A 20587-nucleotide genomic window follows, 5' to 3' on the forward strand; every position below is an offset into this window, starting at 1 on the left:
ACTTTTACATGTATTCATCTCTGTGGAATATTTTCTTGGTAAGTTATTCAGTAGCTTTTTATTTATAAACAAGACGATAAATTAGGAGTTCCAAAGTTGTGCCAAGCATGGATAGTTTGTTACGACATATGCTAGTCCTTTCCATTATTCTGCTGCAGTTTTTCTTAAGGTGGAAGCCACATGCAACTTTCATTATGTGTTTGGATTTCTTATTTCTCTGTTCTGCTTCCTCGCCTTGTGTTTTATGCCCCGGGATGGTTATCTAAATTTGAATGCTCTTGCAGAACAGCTAGCAAAAGCAGACTTATCACAGAGGCTGTTTATTGAAGCAGATTTGTTGCTGTCAGAGCTGGTATTTTAAGTTATTTATTTACCTAATTTACTTTTTATGTTTGTTGAATAGAGAGTTTGTGACTTTTTATCCATCCATCACCTTTTGCACCAGAGCTGCAGAGTTACTAAAACAAAGAGAACATTCTGTGATGAATTGGCCCCTCAAAAAAGTGTGCAGTGATTATATTAACAGGGGTTTCTTGAACTATATAAGCTTTTCAATTTACCAAATTAAAGGTCCTCTAAACCTTTTAAACTTGAAATTAAGTTCATAAATCAAATTACGCTTTTTTTACATAGTTTTTCTTCGACTTTCTGAAATTGAGATCTAATGTGTTAATGTTTAGGTTCTTTGGTTCATTAAAAGTACTGTCATATGCTCCTTAAAATTCTGACTTTGCCTTAACAAAAATACGTAGTCCAATAGCTTGTTTTCTATAACTACTAAAGTCGATGCTGAGGCAAACATATTTTCTGTGACAGGGAGCAGAGGGACCATTGGTTAGAATCGATGAAAAATGTGGCCAGTTTCAAACAACTCATGAAAGTGAAGCAGCCGCAGATATACCTGAAAATGTAGCTTTCAACGATTTATCTGAGAAGGTTGAAGTTGTCGATATTGATTTTACTTCGTTTAGCTGTCGCACTTATCGTAAGGATATAACATTTCATAGTTCAGGGCCAGATTTGGTTAAACAAGTCAAAGATGGTTTGAGTTCCAGTCATTTTGATAAATTTGCAGAGCAGAGTACCAGAGTCTACAGTCAAATTTGAGGCAACAGGACAGCTGTGAAGCAGAGTTAGATAGGCTCCTTGAATCATTTGGTGATACCAAGGTTCTTGATTCATCAGGCTACAAACCCAATCACAGCTTCACTAAGTCCCAACAAGCATGTTCAACAGCTCCGCCACAACCGTTAGGACATCCAATTGCTGCAAGTTTAGATGTGTTCCATGATTTATCACAGGAAACGTCAAATGTGACAAACCAGTCTCAGGATATAAAGGGTTTTCCTGGCCACAGTCAAATCTCTTTCTCACACTGGTACAGAAGCTAAACTGCCAAAACTATCACAGGAATCCAGTTACTACCAATTTTGATGATGTAGTAGATGATTTATTACAGGACTCATCAAATTTGATGAGCCAATCGCAGGATGTAAAGGTTGTTACTGATGATTCTCAATCCTCTTCTCGCTCTGTTACAAAAAAGTGTTGGATGATTTTGATTCATGGTTAAATACAATTTGAACTGTCCCATAATTGCTTCAGTTAATTGAGATTGGAAAATTTGATGAGCTTGTCACTGGTGTTTATTCTCTGCAAATTATCACAGGAAGAAGCTTCAGACAGATCACCTTTCTTGCAGAGGTTCCTTTAACTGATGCTACTATTGGGCTAAAAATTTGTGCTTCATCGGCCCACTGAAGAATTGGGCTGAATGTTTGAGCAGTGTGTATCCCACAGGAAGTATATTCATCAATATAGAGATACAAAAAAATCATAAATTTATTATAGGAAGAAAATAAAACCCAGGCTAATGGTAAAAGTAAAAAACAAACTACTTTAATCAGAAATATTAATAGAATAATTATTTTTTACTGTTAGATGAAGAGCGGCATGAAACAATTGAAATAATAGATTTAGTCTCAGACAAAGAAGGGTATGAAATAGTTACGTTGCCTAACAATGATAACGGTGATGGTGGCGTTTGTGGTGACAGCGGCAAAGAATCAACGGACTCCGAATTTTCAGAAGTGAAATCAATATTTGTTTGTGGTTGAAGGAGAGCTTCAGCGACTGTAATTTCATCGTAGCTGAATTAATCTTATTTTCACCATTTCTCATCACACACAACAATATAATAATAAAATAATATTCCTTTGCTCGAGCGGTAAAGGGATATAAACAAGCGTATATTATATAATATATTAAAAATATAATTTTTTATACTATATATAATATATGTTGCGTTTGTTAAAAAATAAAATAGTAAAAATTTTAAATGGCACAAAAATATTTTAAAAAATATTATAAATACTATTAAAAATTAAAAATTTTTTATACATACATTTATTTCACCGATATTTTTTTTAAAAAGTGTATCAATTAATATCAATAACATATATTATATCATATAATATAATAAATCTATTGTATTATATTAATTTAATATACCTTATGAGTATATTATTTTTTACTTGTATCGTATCATATAGTAAAATACTGATAACTACATATATGATGTCAAAGATAAGAGTTTGAGTTCAAATTCTCCTATCATATATCAAAATTATATTTTTTTATTGATCTGATTTAGTAATTGTATAAATTCAAGATTTTACTTATTTAGTATGATTGATTCGACTCTAAAAAGACAGTTTAATTTGATAGGATTTCTTATTACCCAAAATAAAATAGTACTAATAAAATAACAACTTAGTAAAGATAAAATTCACTCACACTAGAACATTTATTTACGTAACGCTTCTCATTTCTAGAATTTAAGTTCACATTAAACACAAAAGTAAGGATAAATATGAACTTAGCCGAGCTAAACACCTATTAACTCAAGTTTAGTTTAAATGAAAAATAGTTTTGTTTTAGTTCATTGAGCCAACATTAAAAGTGATTCGAGTTTGACTCAAATTTTTAATTTAAATACATAATTTGAATATGTAGCTTAATTTTAATGTTAAAATTTATGATTTATTGATAAAACGATGTCGTATAACAATTATTTAATCATAATTCAAACTGAGTTATAAGTCAGATTTGAATTGAATCGAATAATCTATTTAGCTCACTTAAAACTCTCTAATTCAAGTTCAATTTAATTTTAAAACAAGTCAAATCTTTTAATTAAAACTTGATTTAAATTTAAAATAAATAAATTTGAATTATACTAAATCAAGCCGATTTTTGAGCTCAAATCAATTTGATTCGCATCTAGCGCTGCACAAAAGTATAATACATACATACATACAAATATTCACGTTATTTGTTTTTTTATATATGGGAATTGAACTTTATTTTTTTTTAAATTTTTTCCTCCTGAGTTTGACAAAAACTTGGCAGCCAAGTCACTCAACTCAACAAAGTGGGCCTTTTAGCCCAATTAAATGTCCACCAACTTTCTTTGTTGCGACTTACAAACCCTACAGGCCTAGCGCTACTGTCTCTCTCTGTTATACTAAACCCTTCCACATTTCTTCTCAAATTCCATAAACCCTAAATCTCTCAATCTCTAAGGTAAGATTACTGACTCTACAGTTTTGTTCTTCATATAATTTTTTAAATATATATGTATATGTTTCCTCATTGTTTGATCTTCTCGATCATGTTCATTTCTGTTTGGTAGCTAAGAAAATTTTTAGTGAGCCTAGAAGTTAACAATTGGGTATTAATTTTTCTTTAACGTGATTTTAATTTTGACGTAGATTTTTTTTTTCAATTTTAATGAATTATTAAGATCTATAAACTCTTTTCTTTTCCTCCAAGTTTCAGCAACCGAATAAGAGTCTTTTTTTTCTAATTTTCTTGCTGTTGTCCACTCTGAAGAGGTGATTATGTGTTTGGTATGTGTTTAGGAATTAGTTGATATGAACTTTACAAGTTTTAGGTCTTGCTAAGTGTTTGTATTTTTGTAGTTATTTTCTGAATAATTCTTTTTTTTTTAATATATAAAATGTCCGAAGTTGAATGTCTGTCCCTGAGTCTCTATTAGAAATAAATTGGTGTATGTCTTCACATATGTATGAATAGTTGAAACATTTTGATAGACTTCTTAAGTACTTGTTAGTTGTTACCCTAAAGTTATTTTTTAACTTTGGTTGGTGATATGGAAGTGGAAAATTCTAATACACTTCATTATGTACGTCAGTTGTGTATTCTTGTTGAGTGGCTACAATTTGAAACTCTACTTGCTCATTTCGAATTGGTTTGGGTTCCTGCATAATGGTCTTCTGAAATTCTTTTAGTTACTAGACTCACATAGACTGTTTGCTTGTGGCATATGTTTTATGTATGATTTATTCTGTCTTTTTAAGCTAGGAGTTTCTTAACAGTGAGCTTTGTCCTCAATGGTACTTTCCCTCTATCATAGGCCTTGTCTTCAATTCATAGACTTTGTACCGATATAATCCAACATTTGTCTTGGATTATATATTCATATGTTATGCTTGGGCTTTATTTGCTTGATATGTGATAATGGAACATGGTTGATTACTTTTACTTTACAGTTTGAGTTCTTTTGCAGTATATATTATCGTGTTGAAATTACATTCTTTACTCTTAACCTTTAGGAAGATGAATTTCAATAATGTTAAAGTTCCCAAGGTCCCAGGTGGTGGGTCAATTGCTTCCTTAATTAAGGTGGGAGTTATTGGTGGGCTTGGCTTGTATGCTGCTGCAAACAGTCTCTACAATGTTGAGGGAGGGCATCGAGCCATTATGTTCAACCGCTTAGTTGGTGTCAAAGACAAAGTCAGCAATACCTTCTAATTTTTTTTCTACTTTCCTTTATTTAGAGCACAGCCATACTTTCTCTTGTTTGATCATGTTGTATTGTTTTATAAATGCTTGCAGACCTGATCCAAGCCCCCTTTAAGTATGAAGAAATTATTTTAACCAAAGTCTTAGTGGGATAATAATGTGCCCTTTCTTTTCATTGTTTAACTTGTACAGTATCCCTAGACTATGGTCATTGAACTTAACCAAAAATTTTTTCTTCTTGCCATCTCAAAATTTTTTATTGCAGCTTTGCTAAAATTGTGAGATCATTATTTCTTTTTTCCTATAATTTCAATGTTGTAATATATACAATTAGAGTGCATTTGTTGTACTTGCAGGTTTATCCTGAGGGGACACATTTTATGATTCCATGGTTTGAGAGGCCTGTCATCTATGATGTCCGTGCACGGCCTCATCTAGTGGAGAGTACTTCTGGTAGCCGTGATCTCCAGATGGTAAATACTTATTGGAAATTGTTCGGTCTGTTCTTTGGTTGATAAATTTTTAGTTGATAAAATGTGTATATGATGTATGTGAAGGTGTCTTGCTCATAACAGTGAAACTCATCTAAACCATTATTGTCACTCTGTTATTCTATTCTTGAAAATACCCTTGTGGAACATGCTTACATTTAAGAACCTGAAGTGTTCTATAATAAATATTTTATTTTAAATAATTTTGACAATGACAAAATGATCATCAAATGCTGTTGATGAATGATTAATTGGAGTACTTATTCCTCTAGCCTTTATGCATATCACCTATTTTGGGTATTACTTTCTGGAGGCCTCTTGTTTGGAGGTAGCTTTCTTGCTCCCTTGCTGCTTCTATGCGCTTTAAAGAGTTCCATTGGAGCTTTTATCCTGAAGCATCTTATACTTAGTTCTACTGTGATTATTTCAATTTTTTAATTTTGCTGCCAGCAGCAAGTATTTTTTTTGTGGTATTGTTTGCCTTGCAAGTGTTAAAAATCTTCTTGGTATATGGTGCCCCTCTCAATTAGTTAGAACTTGACATTAAGCCCTAATACAATTATTATGTCTTTACATATTTGCATGTTACCAAAATTCTATTCCTCCTTTGCTCTTTCAATTATATATATATGGTGTGCTGCACCTATTGGTAGATTGATAATTGGACCACTTATTGCCTATAAACAGATTTGTTCTTGATATGGCTGCAATGATTGATCAAGATCAAAATCTATATCTGTGTTTGGGTGATGATTGTTATTTCTGTCATAGGAAGTGGGAGTCCTTTATAGGTGATGTTGTGGTCCCAGTTTTTCTGTTCTATGTGTTACTTGTTTCCTTTTGAACCTCACTTATTTAAATTTGTACCTAAATAATGTTGTGTAGGTGAAGATTGGGCTTCGAGTCCTCACCCGTCCTGTGGCAGACCAGTTGCCTACTGTTTATCGAACACTTGGTGAGAATTATAATGAAAGGGCCCTTCCATCCATTGTTCATGAAACTTTGAAAGCTGTGGTTGCACAGTACAATGCAAGCCAGCTTATCACTCAGCGAGAGGTGAGCATCCTGGCGGCCTTTTATCTTTTCACTTTCTGTTGGCAGTACATGTTCAGGTCTACTGTATGTTCAATATATGATTGTATTGAAAAATTCCCTTTTAGGCTGTTAGTAGGGAAATTCGGAAGATTTTGACAGAGAGGGCAGCAAATTTTAATATTGCACTGGATGATGTCTCCATTACCAGCCTTACTTTTGGTAAGGAATTTACTGCAGCAATCGAGGCAAAACAGGTGGCTGCACAGGAAGCTGAGAGGGCTAAATTTGTAGTGGAAAAAGCTGAGCAAGACAAGAGGAGTGCTATTATAAGAGCGCAGGTGAGACAAAAGAATACTGATCTTCAAATTTGTTTGCCATTTTAGATGTTGGGGGAATTATTAGAGGTATTTTCACTACTAAACATCTTTTATAAGATTAAACAAACCTAGGACATAGTACTCAATGTAGTGTTTGTTTTGAGTAAAATACTTTTTATGCCAAATATTTATTCCAAAATTCATGTCCCAAATGATGTGTCACATTATGGACATTGCCATATCATTCAAGTTCATTAGATGTATTACCATTTTATGTATATTTCAATGTCACATGTGATCACACATCACCCAAGATATAAAATCTGGGATAAATTTTGAGAAGAGTAGCAAGCTAGAAAATATTCAACTGGTTTGTTCTTGTCTACTTTCGCTTCAATTTGTTATTTTTCCCGGAGTATTAATTTAAAGTTTTTCAGTTGTAATTTTTTTTGTTTATCTATGATTGAAAACCTTGTTTCACTGGTTGCTAGGGAGAAGCCACTAGTGCTCAACTCATTGGTCAGGCCATTGCAAGTAATCCAGCATTTATCACATTAAGAAAGATTGAAGCTGCAAGAGAAATTGCTCAGACGATATCAAATTCAAACAACAAGGTCTTCTTGAATTCCGATGATCTTCTGCTGAACCTTCAGGACATGAAATTGGAGAGCGGTAAAAAATAGTTGACCAGTACTTACTGTTTAGCCTTTAGTTTTGCTTTTTCACAATTGATCAATTGTCGGAATGTACTATCCTCAACAAATGAGCAGTGCAAAAGGTAAAAAGTTGTTATTTGTTGTTTAAGGGGTGGTTTTACATCAGAGTTTATCTGGCTTCAGAACAACCGTTATTGGAGAAAACATGTTTGAACTTTTACATTGAGAAGGAAAAGATGTTGGATATTTAATCACACAACATATTTTGTCATTCAGTCTCTTGCCTTGATAGAATTGCAGGAATTTGGTCACAGTGGAGTGAAATACATACAAATTAGAATTTCTGTGAATGGGTATCTACACTCCTCGTATCTCTTAACCGAGGATCAATCAGACGATTGATGATCAAACAGCATTTAAAGTATCTCATAGAAGCTTCATTTGGTTTCTAGAAGCAAGAATTCAAATGGCATTTGACAGCAGTTTAATGATCAATCAAGAAATTCCTAATCAGTTAACCACTGCTTAGCGGAGTTGAAAAATAAGATATATACGCCAACCTGGTAGTTGCATTCCAATTACAGAGAGCAAGGCAAATTTGAATGAAATAGTGGCATTTTATGGCCGCAGAACTCCTAACAATTGAATATTCATAGGCTTTTTCAGCAAAGTGCAAGCCATCACTTGTCAATGGTAACTTGCAAGCCACAACTTACTGCCAGAATTGTAATAATATCTGACTCAAGAATTCAACATTTTCTCAAATTTTCAAACTATTTACTTGCCACTTTGATACACATAAAAGTTATCGAGGGGTTGGTACATTATTAAACCAAACTCAGCGTGTGACGCCATGCCTTCCCATCTGCTTCCGTAGTGGACAACATGTTTTCAGCTTCTACCAATTTCGGTGCCACGTGGCGGGACCGGAGTTTGACGTTATGCTGACGCACCCATTTGAACAGTGGGGAACGGCTCCTTTTTCTTCTCTTGTCAAGTGATACAGTTTCTCCAGAAGTAGCTAGCAGTAAACAACTTAGAAACTTCCCACAAGTTTTTGTTAAAAAAAACATGGTGAACGTATGTATCATGTGATATCGAAGTAAGTTGGTTGTTTCATATTCAGACACGTGGGCATCATTCAATCGCTCTCTCTCTGACTCAATCAATATTATAATAAAATGACTGAAGAAAAACAATGAGCTCCATGACACAGCTTAAACGTCATCCCTAAACAGTACAAACGCGTAAACCCAACGCCTGACCATTTCAAATTCTCACTTCCTTTATATCTCCCACTTCATCGCCATACCATTCACACAACACAAACAAATCATCCTCTTTCTCTCTTTGCAAATTACTCACACCATGCATCAATCTAGCCATTCCTTTCAAGTCATGGCTGCCATTTTACAACAATACCAACAATCTTCTCTTTTCACCCACCAGAATGATCCTTTACTCATCAAAGGATCCGAAAGTCATATGGGGAAGATGGTTTCTGAGAACGCTGTAATTGTGTTTGCTAGACGTGGCTGCTGCATGAGCCATGTTGTGAAGCGTTTGCTTCTAGGTCTTGGTGTTAATCCTGCTGTTTATGAAGTTGATGAAGAAGATGAAGTTGGTGTTTTAGCTGAACTGGGTTTGATTAATAAAAGATTTGGAATCGATCAAAAGGTTCAGTTTCCAGCTGTGTTTATTGGAGGGCAGTTGTTTGGGGGATTGGATAGGATCATGGCTGCTCATATTAGTGGAGAATTAATTCCTGTGCTCAAGGAAGCTAAGGCCTTGTGGCTCTAACTCTATTTAAGGCCGCTTTTTTCACCTTAAATTTTATTTTGTAGGCCTGCTAATCCACTTCTAGAGATGTTACGGAAACAAGTTTATTATTCTTTTGAGTTCAGAAATGGGATTGTAATTTTTTTTTTTTCATCCTTATTTGTTTGATCAAAATTAATTCTGATCAATTTCTTTTTGTCAGAAAAGTAAATTTTACAAATATTTATGAATGATAGAGAGTGAAGCTTCTCTTTCTTATTACTGGACTGGACTTTTTGTCTATTTTGACTCGCGCAAGGCATGAAGCTGTATAGCTGTTTCCAATTAAATTCCGATAAATATTTCTTCATTTGTGTGGATAAAAAAATAAAAAATAAAAGGGGATATCGAATTTTTTTTCTTTAATTTGGCTTTATTTATATATTTATATCATATTTTTCACACTTTAAATATTTTTATCATTTTATATATTAAAATATTAAAATTATTTTTATCTTAAACTTTAAAAAATCAATCAAGACAAACTATTCTCTTTATATATTGCAATAAGAGAATATATACAAATATATGATATCAATGTTTAAAAGAAAGTTTTATATGTTTGTTAGATAAAATCAAGTAAATTTAAATATTTTTGAATTTGAATTTTTTAAATTAAATTATATTTGAATTTAAACTCCCATCACATTACCATCACCTGAAATTTATTACCTTTTATAGCAAATTTTAAATGTAACTTTTTTCATTTTGACTTAAAATAAACATAAAACATAAAAACACTTATGTTGAAACATAAAATCTTGGGCATTAAGGCCATGATGCAACTTTTATGTGGCATAAGAAGGGTTGATGTTAACATCAACCGGTTCTTCATCTGTCTTTTATTTAGGCTAGATCTTTAGCAACTCATTTTTAGCTTTATTTCAATTATATTATACATGATATTATAACATTAAACAATATAAACAACATAAAATCACAATAAAATTATATTTAATATAAAATTATAAATACGAATTTACTTGACATTATTTGACTTTAGATTGTTAAAGAGGAAAACGTAAAACATAAGAGTTTGAATTAAGACGGACTTAATTGGGTGATTTTGTTATAAACTTTTTACAAGAAATGTGAATTATCTAAAGAAATTTGACAATTTTTATCTTTTTTTCCCTTGTATTTATATAAACCTTGCTGGAAGGCTAATTAAAAAGAGAGAGGATTTCTCCATTTGAGTCTCTCTGTATGAGTCACGTCAATAAATATATTTTGAAAAAAAAGTTACTATTATAATATTTTTGTTAAACCAATAAATTGTGTGATATATATGTGGATATTATTAAAAAAATATTAAAATATTCAATATCCCAAAAGAAAATGCAGCTTTGCAATTACATTACATGAACGTCTCATTTAGGTCTCTGCCCTGTATGACAACCCGCCTAATCTATTTCACAAAGTTAGCTCATCACCAGCTGCTAAATTTTTTATTATTTTCAATATTATTACTACCCTTTTCTAATTCTTATGTATAATTTGTAAACTAGGTTTTGAAATCTCAATAATTTTAAATATAAGATACAAGGTTTACATTTTATATTAAAAAATATAATTTTTAATATTTTATATTAAAAATAATTCAACTAAAGAAGAATTAGTTATAACAGATTTAATGGATAACAGAGATAGAATAGTTGTTGGGTGGTTAAGACACCCTATCTTTAAAGATAAAGAAGAGCGTGAATTTTTTGTATATCATATGTATATTTTTTTTGAAACATTTTCAATTATTTTAATAAGACTTTAACTCCTTCAAATTTTATAAGACTTTAACTCCTTCAAATTTTAATAACCAATTTTTGAGTTGTGATTCTTCCATGAGTTCATATATTTAGTATGTTACAAAACCGATTTCAGTAAGGAGCTAATGTACATTCATCCCATTTGGACATCAAAGTTGTGGAATCTAGTAGTAAATTAGGAATCTCAAATCTAAGATACAGACTTGAATCTCCTGTTAAAAAATATAATCTTTTTATATAGAGATCCAAGTTAGTACCCGTTCATCTGAAATTTTTGACACATGGAAGATGCTTATCAGTGTAAACTTTTGACAAACTGCATTAATCAAACAATTAAAATCACTGCCGTGTTGCTGGCTGGCTATATATATGTCAAAATCCTGGAGCTAACAGTGTAATAGTCCCCGCAGAAACTGTAGGGCAAAATATAAACTTGTCTTTTTTCAATAATATTGTATAGGTAACGGCTCACATCACAGCCCATTGGAAAGAAAATCCAATCAATCACACAAGCTACCAGACTTTTTCTCAAAAGCGAAAACTGCCAATGCGAATGAATAGTCTTTGTCGGTTCATGCGCCTATCATTGATGACGAAACCAATGTTAAACTCAACCAAGAAAGACGTAGCAGCCAGAAATTTCATCCAAATACACCAAAGAAATTAAAAGACGTTAAATCTCTAGCAAGGAGAAGTCGGCACGCCATACTCTGCTACTATCATGCCCATTAGAACAAGAGGGGATTAGGCACGAAAAGTCAGGCTATTATCTTGTAAAAGAGCAGTGTAAAGGCTGCTGCTACCTTAATATGCTCTGCAGAAGCACTGCTGCTACGTATCATCTTAAGTTTTAGCTAAAGCAACAAGACACAGACGAAAAGCTTCATGTCCTATGCTCTTGCAGTTATGAATAGAGATTATGCATGATTTAGCTTTTCTTGTGTCAAGATATGACTTGGAGCGCCATAAAATTGTTATTAATATACTGGTTCTTCACTTAAAAAAAATATTATGGGGGTACTTTGATTAACTAGTTTTCGGGTTTTCTTTTACTCCTCTCTAGCATGATAAAAATAAAAGATTCAAACTCTGTTATGTTTGTGAAATTCGATCATTTTAATTCGAGTTTATCCATGTAATAAAATATTCTCCATATGATTTAACAACTTCAAATAACTAAATTTGAAAATTATGTAAATGAGGACATTGCATATTTATCTGATATAATTTTAGTTTTTAACTTTCATGTGTTTTTAGAATGTATCTAGACACGGCAAAGGCCCGACTTAGACCATTTGAAAATCACACTACTTGGAAAGACATAACTCATTATTTTAGTAGGTCATACTGTAGGTTAGTTCGACTCGATATGATACTGTTGCTTAACCTTAGATTTATTTAAAAAAAAAAAAAAAAAAAAAAACCTGCAGCCTGCTTGCGGTAGCCCAATGTCTAGTGGCCCTAGCGCGTGTTTACGGGGCAAAAAATCTTCATGTTATGGCCTAGCGACACATAAAGCTTTTTTCCTTTTTAGCAGTAAGCTATCATAAAAGCTATTTCCCTTTAAGAGGGCCTTGCTTATAAATTCACATACTAATATAATCAAGGATTCCATAAATTTTAGATGACTATTTCTCACCGAGGGTCTTGTGAAACGACAAACTCTCGCTTTTTTAATTTAAAAAGTTCAATTTATCACTTATCATTTATATTTGTTGAAAAATTTTATTTGGTTTTGTTGTAAATAATTGTTATGTCTTTGTTAATATAATGATAAAAATGTCCTCACCATGGAATAAAAATCTCAATTATCAATATATTTTTAATTTTATTAAAATTATAAATATATTTTTATTATAATACCTACAAGTTACGTTTCAATAATATTTTGATCAGTTTATATGATCTAAGTTTAAAAAATAAGTATAAATATTGAATTCACTGATGAGATGATTGCTCGTAAGAGTGTAACAACTATTTCAAAGTTAGTGTATCGTTCAAAGGGATGGACAACCGTCCTTAAGATTGAGAATAACTACTTTGATTGAATGTCCATTTTAAACTGGAATTTGTCAAATAAACGTGGTTTATTTGATATTGCTAGAACCACAAAATTGATAGATTAGATAGTTGTTCATAAAGATCAAACGATTACTAAAAATAAAAGAAAAAACAATCGATCCAATTGGAGAAGCACCTGTTCCGTAGAGTCAGAATAAATGATTGTGTTAAGAGACAAAGATCTCTGCACGTAGGCACATGGAACCGACCCCACCATCCAATTCGGAGAGTCTGAAACTTCCATCGCCTTTTGCCTTTGCTGCTGTTTGTATTTCCTCAAAAATCTCCCACCGTTTCCCGAATCTCAAATCTCAGTCTCATTCTCTCTTCTTCGTTTTCTGAAGTTGTGGTGGATGGCAAAAACCAACAAGTACACCTCCATCAATTTCAATCACGTGCTCGATAAAAATATCTCTACTTCCACCTCCAGCGCCAACTCAACTAAAACATCTTCCTCTTCTTCTTATTCTTCCATCGCTTCTTCCAATACTAGTCTGTTGGCATCCGCCAGAACCCATGGCCGCATGCTTGTTCTTACCAAACCTAATCCTAAACCCGTAACCTCATTGTTGTCTTCACCTTCTTTGTCTAACCAACAGACTTCTCCTGACCCAATTTCTCTGCGACCTCTAGGACGAACAGGGACGGGTTCTGATTCTTTCGCACCTGTTCTTGTTCCGGAGAGAGACAAGGAAGCTAGCTCGGTTGTTGTGTCACCCAAACCGGACAAGTTTGTGCCACCGCATCTTAGGCCGGGTTTTGCGGGCAAGGAGGAGAGGCCCACTGTGGACGTTGTGCGGGCGAGGGAGTCGGGTCAAAAGCATTTTAGATCTCCCGGTCGGTATGGAGATGATGGGCGGCCCAAGTCTGGTGGATATGAGCAGACGAGGAGAGATGGCGAGTCGGATCTGGGTTTGCTGAATCGACCCAGATCAAGTGGGAATCGACCTAGTTATACTGAACCATGGTATGGTTTTTTTATTCTTTTTTTTTTTTTCGGCTTTATGTTGCATTTGATATTTATCATCTGTTTTGGGTAATTTAGCTTGGAAATTGCATTATATCGGTTTTCATTAATGTTTTACTGTTTACTTCGTTGTTGAGTAATCATTCTGAATTATTTGGGCTATTGTGTGTGATTAATGATGGTTTGTTGGATTCTGCCACGCGATCTTTATAAATTTGTAGGTTTTGTATCTTTAGGCATTCATGTGTCGTTTTATTTTCAATTTGTTAAAGTATTGATCTTTGTTGCACATTTATGAATTGTCTTAGTGATCGACTTATTTCCTTGGCATATCTTTGAATGTTGCTAACATTTTCATCTTGCAGATGCATTTATTGATTATTATATTATAACTCATCCTTATCAATATTTCATTAGTTGGAATTTATTGAACATGTTATTCATGGTGTACTAAAAGCTTACATACTTTGTGATGTTTTTTATGTTGTGATTTTGTTTCAGAGTATTCCAATATAGTTGTAAGTCATTTGAAAGTGAGTTTGAATGTTGCTTTAGAAGATTGTTGTTGAAAATCTAATTTTTGTGATCTTAGGTTATGGTTACTGTTAGATTTTGGAGTTTTTAAGGGTTATATTGGGATCCATATTAAGAAATCAGCTTTGCTGATGATGTTATTCTTGTTGCCACTATGGTATTTATGATGTCGCTGACAATATGTGGAAAGTGGGAATTGCATGGTTTGAACATTTTAACGGAACTTGTGTTATATTCTTACAAATTAACAATTTCATGTTGATAATCTGTGGTGTGGAAATTAGGAGTCATTTCATGCTACTGCTTTTTGTTGGTGTGTAGACATGGACATGGTTTCTTTCTCAAAAATGTAGGCATAAGAAGACTCCTACAAGCACACACACACACACACACATATATTTATTTGTATATGTATGTTCTAACATATTATATTAAATATCATTGCTTCTGTGTTTCTTTTGGAGTGACAGAAATTAAAATGTGTATCAAGCTTGTTATGATATAAATTTTCCATCACAGAAGTTAAACAGTAATACGCTGTATTAGTCAAATGGAGGCAGTTTTTCATTAGATGATTGCTTCATTTTACATCTAAGGTAGTGATGGTTTAGGTTTCATGGTATTTGTGCCCCTAGTTTCTGAATATGCATTAAAGGGTAGAAATCTTGTTCATGAGGATATTGCTTTGGATGATGAAATTATGTTACATTTTGATTGAAGAACGTTTTCAATGGTTTTGTCCAAAACCTGTAGATCATACTTGTGCTTTACTATTTACTATTAACGTTAGTCAAGTTGTTTTGCCCGAGATTTTCTTTTTCTTGGACTGGAAAGCTCTTTTAGGGTACATTTGCTGATTTTTTTACCACATTGTATGTATCATGTTTTTGACAATGTTGTCAGAATTATTTATTTATTTTTTGTTTTCTTTTTTGGTTGGATGCTCTTTTGGTGTCCATAAAATAATACAAAATGTTGATTCAGTTTTGGTTATTTAGCTTTGGATTGTCTCTTGCAATTGGACAATGGAATATTCGTCTATCAGTGTTAACAATCTTAATTTTCCAGAAATTCTTTGAAGGGAATCTCTTTCCCGAGACTGGATGTGAATTTTCCTGAAACAGTGGATAGATTAAAGTTTGAATTGTCAGGGCTTTTGGGAAGATTAGTCAAATTTCAATTAATCGAAAACCAGGTGGATTTTTTGAGACTTGTAAGTCCAAATGATCAAAGTTTGTAATATTTTGAACAAGAAAGGTCTGAAGATTCCAGTCCTATTAATTACTTGGTAGTTGGCTCTTGTATACTATTTAAACAGACGACAGTACCTGCGGTGCGAAGCTAGAATTTCCTGTGTGTCATTTTTTATGTTGTAATTGCTGTGATGGGGAGCATCGTGTGTACTTATTGTTTCACCTGTTTCTGTTGTGTTCTGTCTTTATTAATGGACTTTATCCCCACATTTTTCTTCGATTTGTCAGTTGGTCTTACTATTATCTTTGATGTTGATTTGACCTGGAACAATTCTCAAAGGCATGCATTGAAATGATATTCGAGACAACTATGATATGTAACTTACAAAAAATACATCAAAAAGGAAGGCAATCGTAACAGGGAAATTGAAGAACATTGAATTTCGATTTGTAAATGGAATTACTAGAAAAAGAGATAAAGGGTTTTTAAGAGGGCCGCACACACATCGTGAACTTGTCAGTGCATAGCTGTGTCTCAATCCACGATCTGGTGAAGAGTAATCATCTTCCCTAGGAATTCCTTCTTTACATCTTTTTAGTGACATTACCCTCCTGTTTATATAGAAAGTTTATGCAAGACAAATTGCCGAGTTTTCTACCTACAATCAAACTGTGTATGGAAATAATATATATATATTTTTGTATAAATAATAATATTTTATTATATAATTAGATATTATTTTACTTCTAATAAAAAAAAGTATCAAATCACTATAAATTTGTTGACACAAATAGGATCATACTTTGGAAATTGTTAACCCAAAAACTCTCATTGTAGACGTAAGTCAATTGGACCATGAAGTGATTCGCTTTAACAATACATTATTTGCCTTGTGTCCTAAACCCAAGCCTCGTTGGAAATCTAATGGCCTTTCGACAAAGCAGGGATCGTTGCCAAAGCCAATGTCCCCATTGTCAACCGTTATTGCATATCTTGGCTCAGAGAAAAAGTAGAAGAGGATGGAATAAACTCAGACACACGATCCGTTGTTTGTGCCAAGGCTGAGGAAGACCGTTGCCAAAAAAAGCAGAGCTTGCTTCAGAATTAATGCTTCGAAACTTGTTTATAGGAGAAGTCAATGAATTTGGAAGCGACCATAAGACCACTACTGTGGTAGGAAGACTGTGACTCCGGGAGTTGCAAAAGCAAGTCCATGATGTTGATTTAGACCTTACTATCTCTGGAGTCATACTTCTTGCCTAATCTTCTAAAAGATCAATTGAGGATCTATAAGAAAGCACCACAGATAATCTGACTCGAAAACTTGAAAGCAAGAAGATGGAAAGGCTGACACATTTAGACTAAACTAGTTTCACGTTAATATTCTATTTAAAAAAATGATAGAGTTTGTACAAATTTAGAATGGACGATGGAAATTAAAGAGTTGTCTATTCAGACCGATTGTGGAAATTATAAAGCAAGTTCTTTTTGATGTTATAAATGATAATGTTCGAAAGCTCTGTTCTGAAACAAACAAGTCTGAAGAACTGATATTCAAAAGGTACTATGCCCTTATTTCAAATCTTCTGCACTATCGATCGAACACTAATTTACTAAATTTATATTGGAATACGACAAAATCCTTCTACTTGAAATAAAAAATCAAGGGTAAAGCTCAATGAGAGACCTAAGACCCATAATTGGAGATGCCTTTTAGTGGGTGAAAACGGCTTCCAGGAAGAGTTTGCGCCATTCTTTGAGGGTTCGTTCTTTTGCAAAGCCTAGCTGAGACATGAGGCACATGTCAAAGCAGAGCTGTGCTTCAATCGACTCCTTATCTTGTTTTTGCGTATCAATTATCATTTCAATAATAGTCACCTTCCCTCCTTTATTTTTGCTTGAAATTGCTTCTTTACACCTCCTTAGTATCTTCAGGCAATCTTCATCTCCCCAGTCATGTAGAAGCCACTGCATATTTCAAATTAAAGTAACATAAAACTCTCGTTAGATTTGAAGATGATCGAGAGGTGAACAACTATTTGATTATTACCTTGAGCAAAACAGCTTCCGCAGGTGGTATTGACTGAAACATATCGCCTCCAACGAAAGCCAAGTTCTCAGTCCCCTGTAAATCTTCAACAATATGTGGAAGATCAAAAACAGTGCACTGAATTTCCGGAAAAGCTTTGGCTATAGCTTCGGCCATAGTTCCAATTCCACCACCCACATCAACCAGAGATTTCAACCCCTTAAACACATTTTTATAGTTTTCAATCAAATCTCTTGATTCAGGTTTCTAAGTCTAGGTTCCTGTTAGGATCCTAAGTGCAAGGTGTGGGACTTGGATCCCACATTGGAAAGTATGGGCAACTAGTGTGGGGTTTATATGAGCTTGGATGCTCCCATTTCAATAGCTAGTTTTTGAGGTATGATTCTCCTAAGGTTCATTTTATTTGGTATCAAATTCATCATCATGTCTCATAGTTGCAATCGTGCGGCGTGGGTGGTGACGCCGGTATTGTAGTGTTTGCCCGAGGCTAGCAGGGAGGTAGCGCACAGCCAACCCGCGTGGGCGCTGGGACTGTGGAGCGTGGTGGTATGTTAGGATCTTAAGTGCAAGGTACGAGACTTGAATCCCATATTAGAAAATATAGACAACTAGTGTAGGGTTTATATGACCTTGGACTCTCCCATCTTAACAGCTAGAGTTTATATGGCCTTGGGCTCTCCCATCTTAATAGCTAGTTTTTGAGGTGTGGTTCTCCTAAGATTCGTATTAGTTCCTCAGCCACGCAATCCCAAAAAATTTTCCCTCGAGCTGTCTCAAATGCTGATGGATCATCATTTCGTAACCATGGGCTTAAAAAGTTTTAAGGGAGTTGTAAAAATTGGATCACCCACGAGAAGAAGAAAGGGTGCCACGTTGCTGGGGTTGTCTTTAAGGAAGAATCGAGAAGTGGGTGTAAGAGAATACAACTCTTCTTCCTGCTCATTTTGGTGAAATTGTTGTTGAGCAAAGATGCCAAAGATAACTAGCATGCGCATAAGGCGTTGAACGCAATGAGCTTTGTTCGGCTGGACGCCCAGTGCTGAAACTAGTTGAGAAAGGGTGATGGGTTGGCCTTGTTTGTGGATGATATCAGGTATCCCTAATTCAACAGCACATTTTAAGGACATGAGATTTACGTATTTGGAGGAACAATTCCATATCAAACGCACAGCTTCACGTAGCTCATCACCACTACTCTCTTGATTAATTGAATTCATTTCAGATTTTGCTTGACAATTGACATTTCATCATCTTCTGCAGGTTTGTTTATATAGAAATTTTGTGCAAGAATGATTTGAGAGACCTAACATATTTTTGTGGTTTAAGTGTCTTTTCCGCAATTTTCACATCTCTGCACGTTTGGCGTTGGCATTCCTTTTTCGTCATGTTTCACATTTTGTTAAAACAATAATGTTATGCATATCAATTTTACGTGTATAATTTAAATACATATATAATATATCATTATATAATTAAATATTATTTTATTTTTAATTTAAATCAATTAATTATATAATAATACATCATTTGTGTATATAAATTATATATTAAAAATATATATATATTGTTTTATGATTTGTTAAAACTATGAACTCACATTTTTTAGTATATAATTGAATACACAAATGATATGTTATCATATGATTAAATAATTATGAATTAAAAATATACCAAAAGAATTGTTTCCACCAATGTTTTAATAACTGGATCGGGATATAAACCGTTTTGAATACTGATTTCGGTCAAACTGGTCAAATTATTTTGACCGGTTGGTCCAACCGGAGATTTAAAATCCTAAGCAGCCACCAAGAGACCAGCAGAAGGCAACCGGGCCTAGGCGACTGGAAGAAGACATGACACCCAAGAAAATCTGGAAAATTCAAAAACAAATCAGTAGAAAACTTGGCAAGGAACCACGGAGAGTTGCAGCAGGAAGAGGGCAAATGGACAGGAGAAAAGCAGCAGCAGGGCAAGGCTTCTCCAAAATCCTCAGGCGTAGGCAAGGAGAGGCAAAGAAAACTGACTTCAATGTGTTGCACCAGCTTAAGAAAAGGCCACGAAAGCACACTTCGGCTGAAGCAGACAGAAGCAGCATACTAGAAAGCATCCAAAGCAGCTCCTTGACAGGAAAATGCAGCCAAAGAGGAAGGGAACCCAACAACAAAAAGCTCTAGAAAGCAGCAGAAAGCTCCAAGATGCAGCAGAAAGCTCCAGGAAGTAGTAGAAACCACTGAGAGAAGGAGGAAGCGAAGCATTGGCAGGAAAGTATTAATGCAGAAACTGGTCCACCCGCGGTTTAAATTGTGAAATCATTAAACCGCCGGTCTGCTCGCAGTTTACTCTAAAAATTAATTAAAAACGGTTTTGTGTATTACAAAAACCGCTACAATACCAAGTTCAACGGCTGACCGGTCTGACTGACTGGCCCGGTCCAGTTCTGCAATCCATGGTTTCCACTAAGGTTAGCTGTAAACCCAAGCTCATACCTTCCAACTTTCACAAATTCAAAGTCTTATCTATGAATAAAATTCTGTTAAAATTCTCAGATAAAGTTATAGATGAAATTATTATTTAATAAACAAAATTTAAAAAATTAACATTTATTATATTCCCCTTAGTTTAAAAACTAATAATTTTCCCTTACAAAAGTTTAAAAAGTGATTATTTCACCCTCAAGGTTTCCATTTTTTCCAATGTTTTCTTTGGCTAGTGGAGCTGACCCTCCCACCTATTTTCCGTTGGCGGCCAAAGAAGAAAGAAGTGCTATACCCTTAGGTAAATCCAACATTGACAAAGTACAGAAGAGATGTTAGGTTTGTCTGTACTCTGTCTATATATCCCACATAAGTTAGGGATGAGAGAATTTGATTGGTT

The 20587-nt window shown here is 33.9% G+C and overlaps 4 protein-coding genes across 8 annotated transcripts; 3 read left to right on the forward strand and 1 right to left on the reverse strand.

Annotated features, from left to right (window-relative positions):
• Positions 1-3445: 3445 nt before the first annotated feature.
• On the forward strand, positions 3446-7601 carry LOC123224076 (prohibitin-1, mitochondrial). Of its 4 annotated transcripts, none has more exons than XM_044647595.1 (6): positions 3446-3585; positions 4638-4818; positions 5184-5300; positions 6204-6374; positions 6479-6691; positions 7162-7601. In XM_044647595.1, exons 2-6 carry the CDS (start codon positions 4642-4644, stop codon positions 7351-7353), a joined length of 870 nt encoding a protein of 289 aa, XP_044503530.1. In that variant the 5' UTR covers positions 3446-3585; positions 4638-4641; the 3' UTR covers positions 7354-7601. The 4 variants fall into 4 exon arrangements, with proteins under 4 accessions (XP_044503530.1, XP_044503532.1, XP_044503533.1 ...); XM_044647597.1 differs by having other exon boundaries at positions 3488-3585; positions 4679-4818; XM_044647596.1 differs by having other exon boundaries at positions 3568-3585; positions 4642-4818.
• A 1013-nt stretch (positions 7602-8614) lies between these two features.
• Positions 8615-9366, forward strand: LOC123224077 (glutaredoxin-C9-like). Its single transcript, XM_044647599.1, has one exon. It carries the CDS (start codon positions 8695-8697, stop codon positions 9124-9126), a length of 432 nt encoding a protein of 143 aa, XP_044503534.1. The 5' UTR covers positions 8615-8694; the 3' UTR covers positions 9127-9366.
• A 3611-nt stretch (positions 9367-12977) lies between these two features.
• Positions 12978-15942, forward strand: LOC123224449. 2 transcript variants are annotated; one of them, XM_044648104.1, is made up of 2 exons: positions 12978-13935; positions 15468-15942. In XM_044648104.1, exons 1-2 carry the CDS (start codon positions 13322-13324, stop codon positions 15586-15588), a joined length of 735 nt encoding a protein of 244 aa, XP_044504039.1. In that variant the 5' UTR covers positions 12978-13321; the 3' UTR covers positions 15589-15942. The 2 variants fall into 2 exon arrangements, with proteins under 2 accessions (XP_044504039.1, XP_044504041.1); XM_044648106.1 differs by having other exon boundaries at positions 13016-13935; positions 15538-15942.
• A 1276-nt stretch (positions 15943-17218) lies between these two features.
• On the reverse strand, positions 17219-18461 carry LOC123224266 (probable O-methyltransferase 3). Its single transcript, XM_044647882.1, has 2 exons — positions 17714-18461; positions 17219-17631 (listed from the first exon to the last, which is right to left on the reverse strand). Exons 1-2 carry the CDS (start codon positions 17867-17869, stop codon positions 17377-17379), a joined length of 411 nt encoding a protein of 136 aa, XP_044503817.1. The 5' UTR covers positions 17870-18461; the 3' UTR covers positions 17219-17376.
• Positions 18462-20587: the final 2126 nt, after the last annotated feature.

Source organism: Mangifera indica, chromosome 8, assembly GCF_011075055.1.
Source record: "Mangifera indica cultivar Alphonso chromosome 8, CATAS_Mindica_2.1, whole genome shotgun sequence".
Classification (NCBI taxonomy): domain Eukaryota; kingdom Viridiplantae; phylum Streptophyta; class Magnoliopsida; order Sapindales; family Anacardiaceae; genus Mangifera; species Mangifera indica.

Excerpts from the sequence above, each read along its gene's own strand:
- LOC123224076 (XM_044647595.1), top strand. The coding sequence starts at position 4,642 with ATGAATTTCAATAATGTTAAAGTTCCCAAGGTCCCAGGTGGTGGGTCA. Across the intron at positions 5,301-6,203 it reads GTAGCCGTGATCTCCAGATG|GTGAAGATTGGGCTTCGAGT; the intron begins GTAAATACTTAT and ends AATGTTGTGTAG. Across the intron at positions 6,375-6,478 it reads AGCTTATCACTCAGCGAGAG|GCTGTTAGTAGGGAAATTCG; the intron begins GTGAGCATCCTG and ends ATTCCCTTTTAG.
- LOC123224077 (XM_044647599.1), top strand. The coding sequence starts at position 8,695 with ATGCATCAATCTAGCCATTCCTTTCAAGTCATGGCTGCCATTTTACAA.
- LOC123224449 (XM_044648104.1), top strand. The coding sequence starts at position 13,322 with ATGGCAAAAACCAACAAGTACACCTCCATCAATTTCAATCACGTGCTC. Across the intron at positions 13,936-15,467 it reads CCTAGTTATACTGAACCATG|CTTTGGATTGTCTCTTGCAA; the intron begins GTATGGTTTTTT and ends TTGGTTATTTAG.
- LOC123224266 (XM_044647882.1), bottom strand. The coding sequence starts at position 17,869 with ATGGCCGAAGCTATAGCCAAAGCTTTTCCGGAAATTCAGTGCACTGTT. Across the intron at positions 17,632-17,713 it reads CGGAAGCTGTTTTGCTCAAG|TGGCTTCTACATGACTGGGG; the intron begins GTAATAATCAAA and ends TGAAATATGCAG.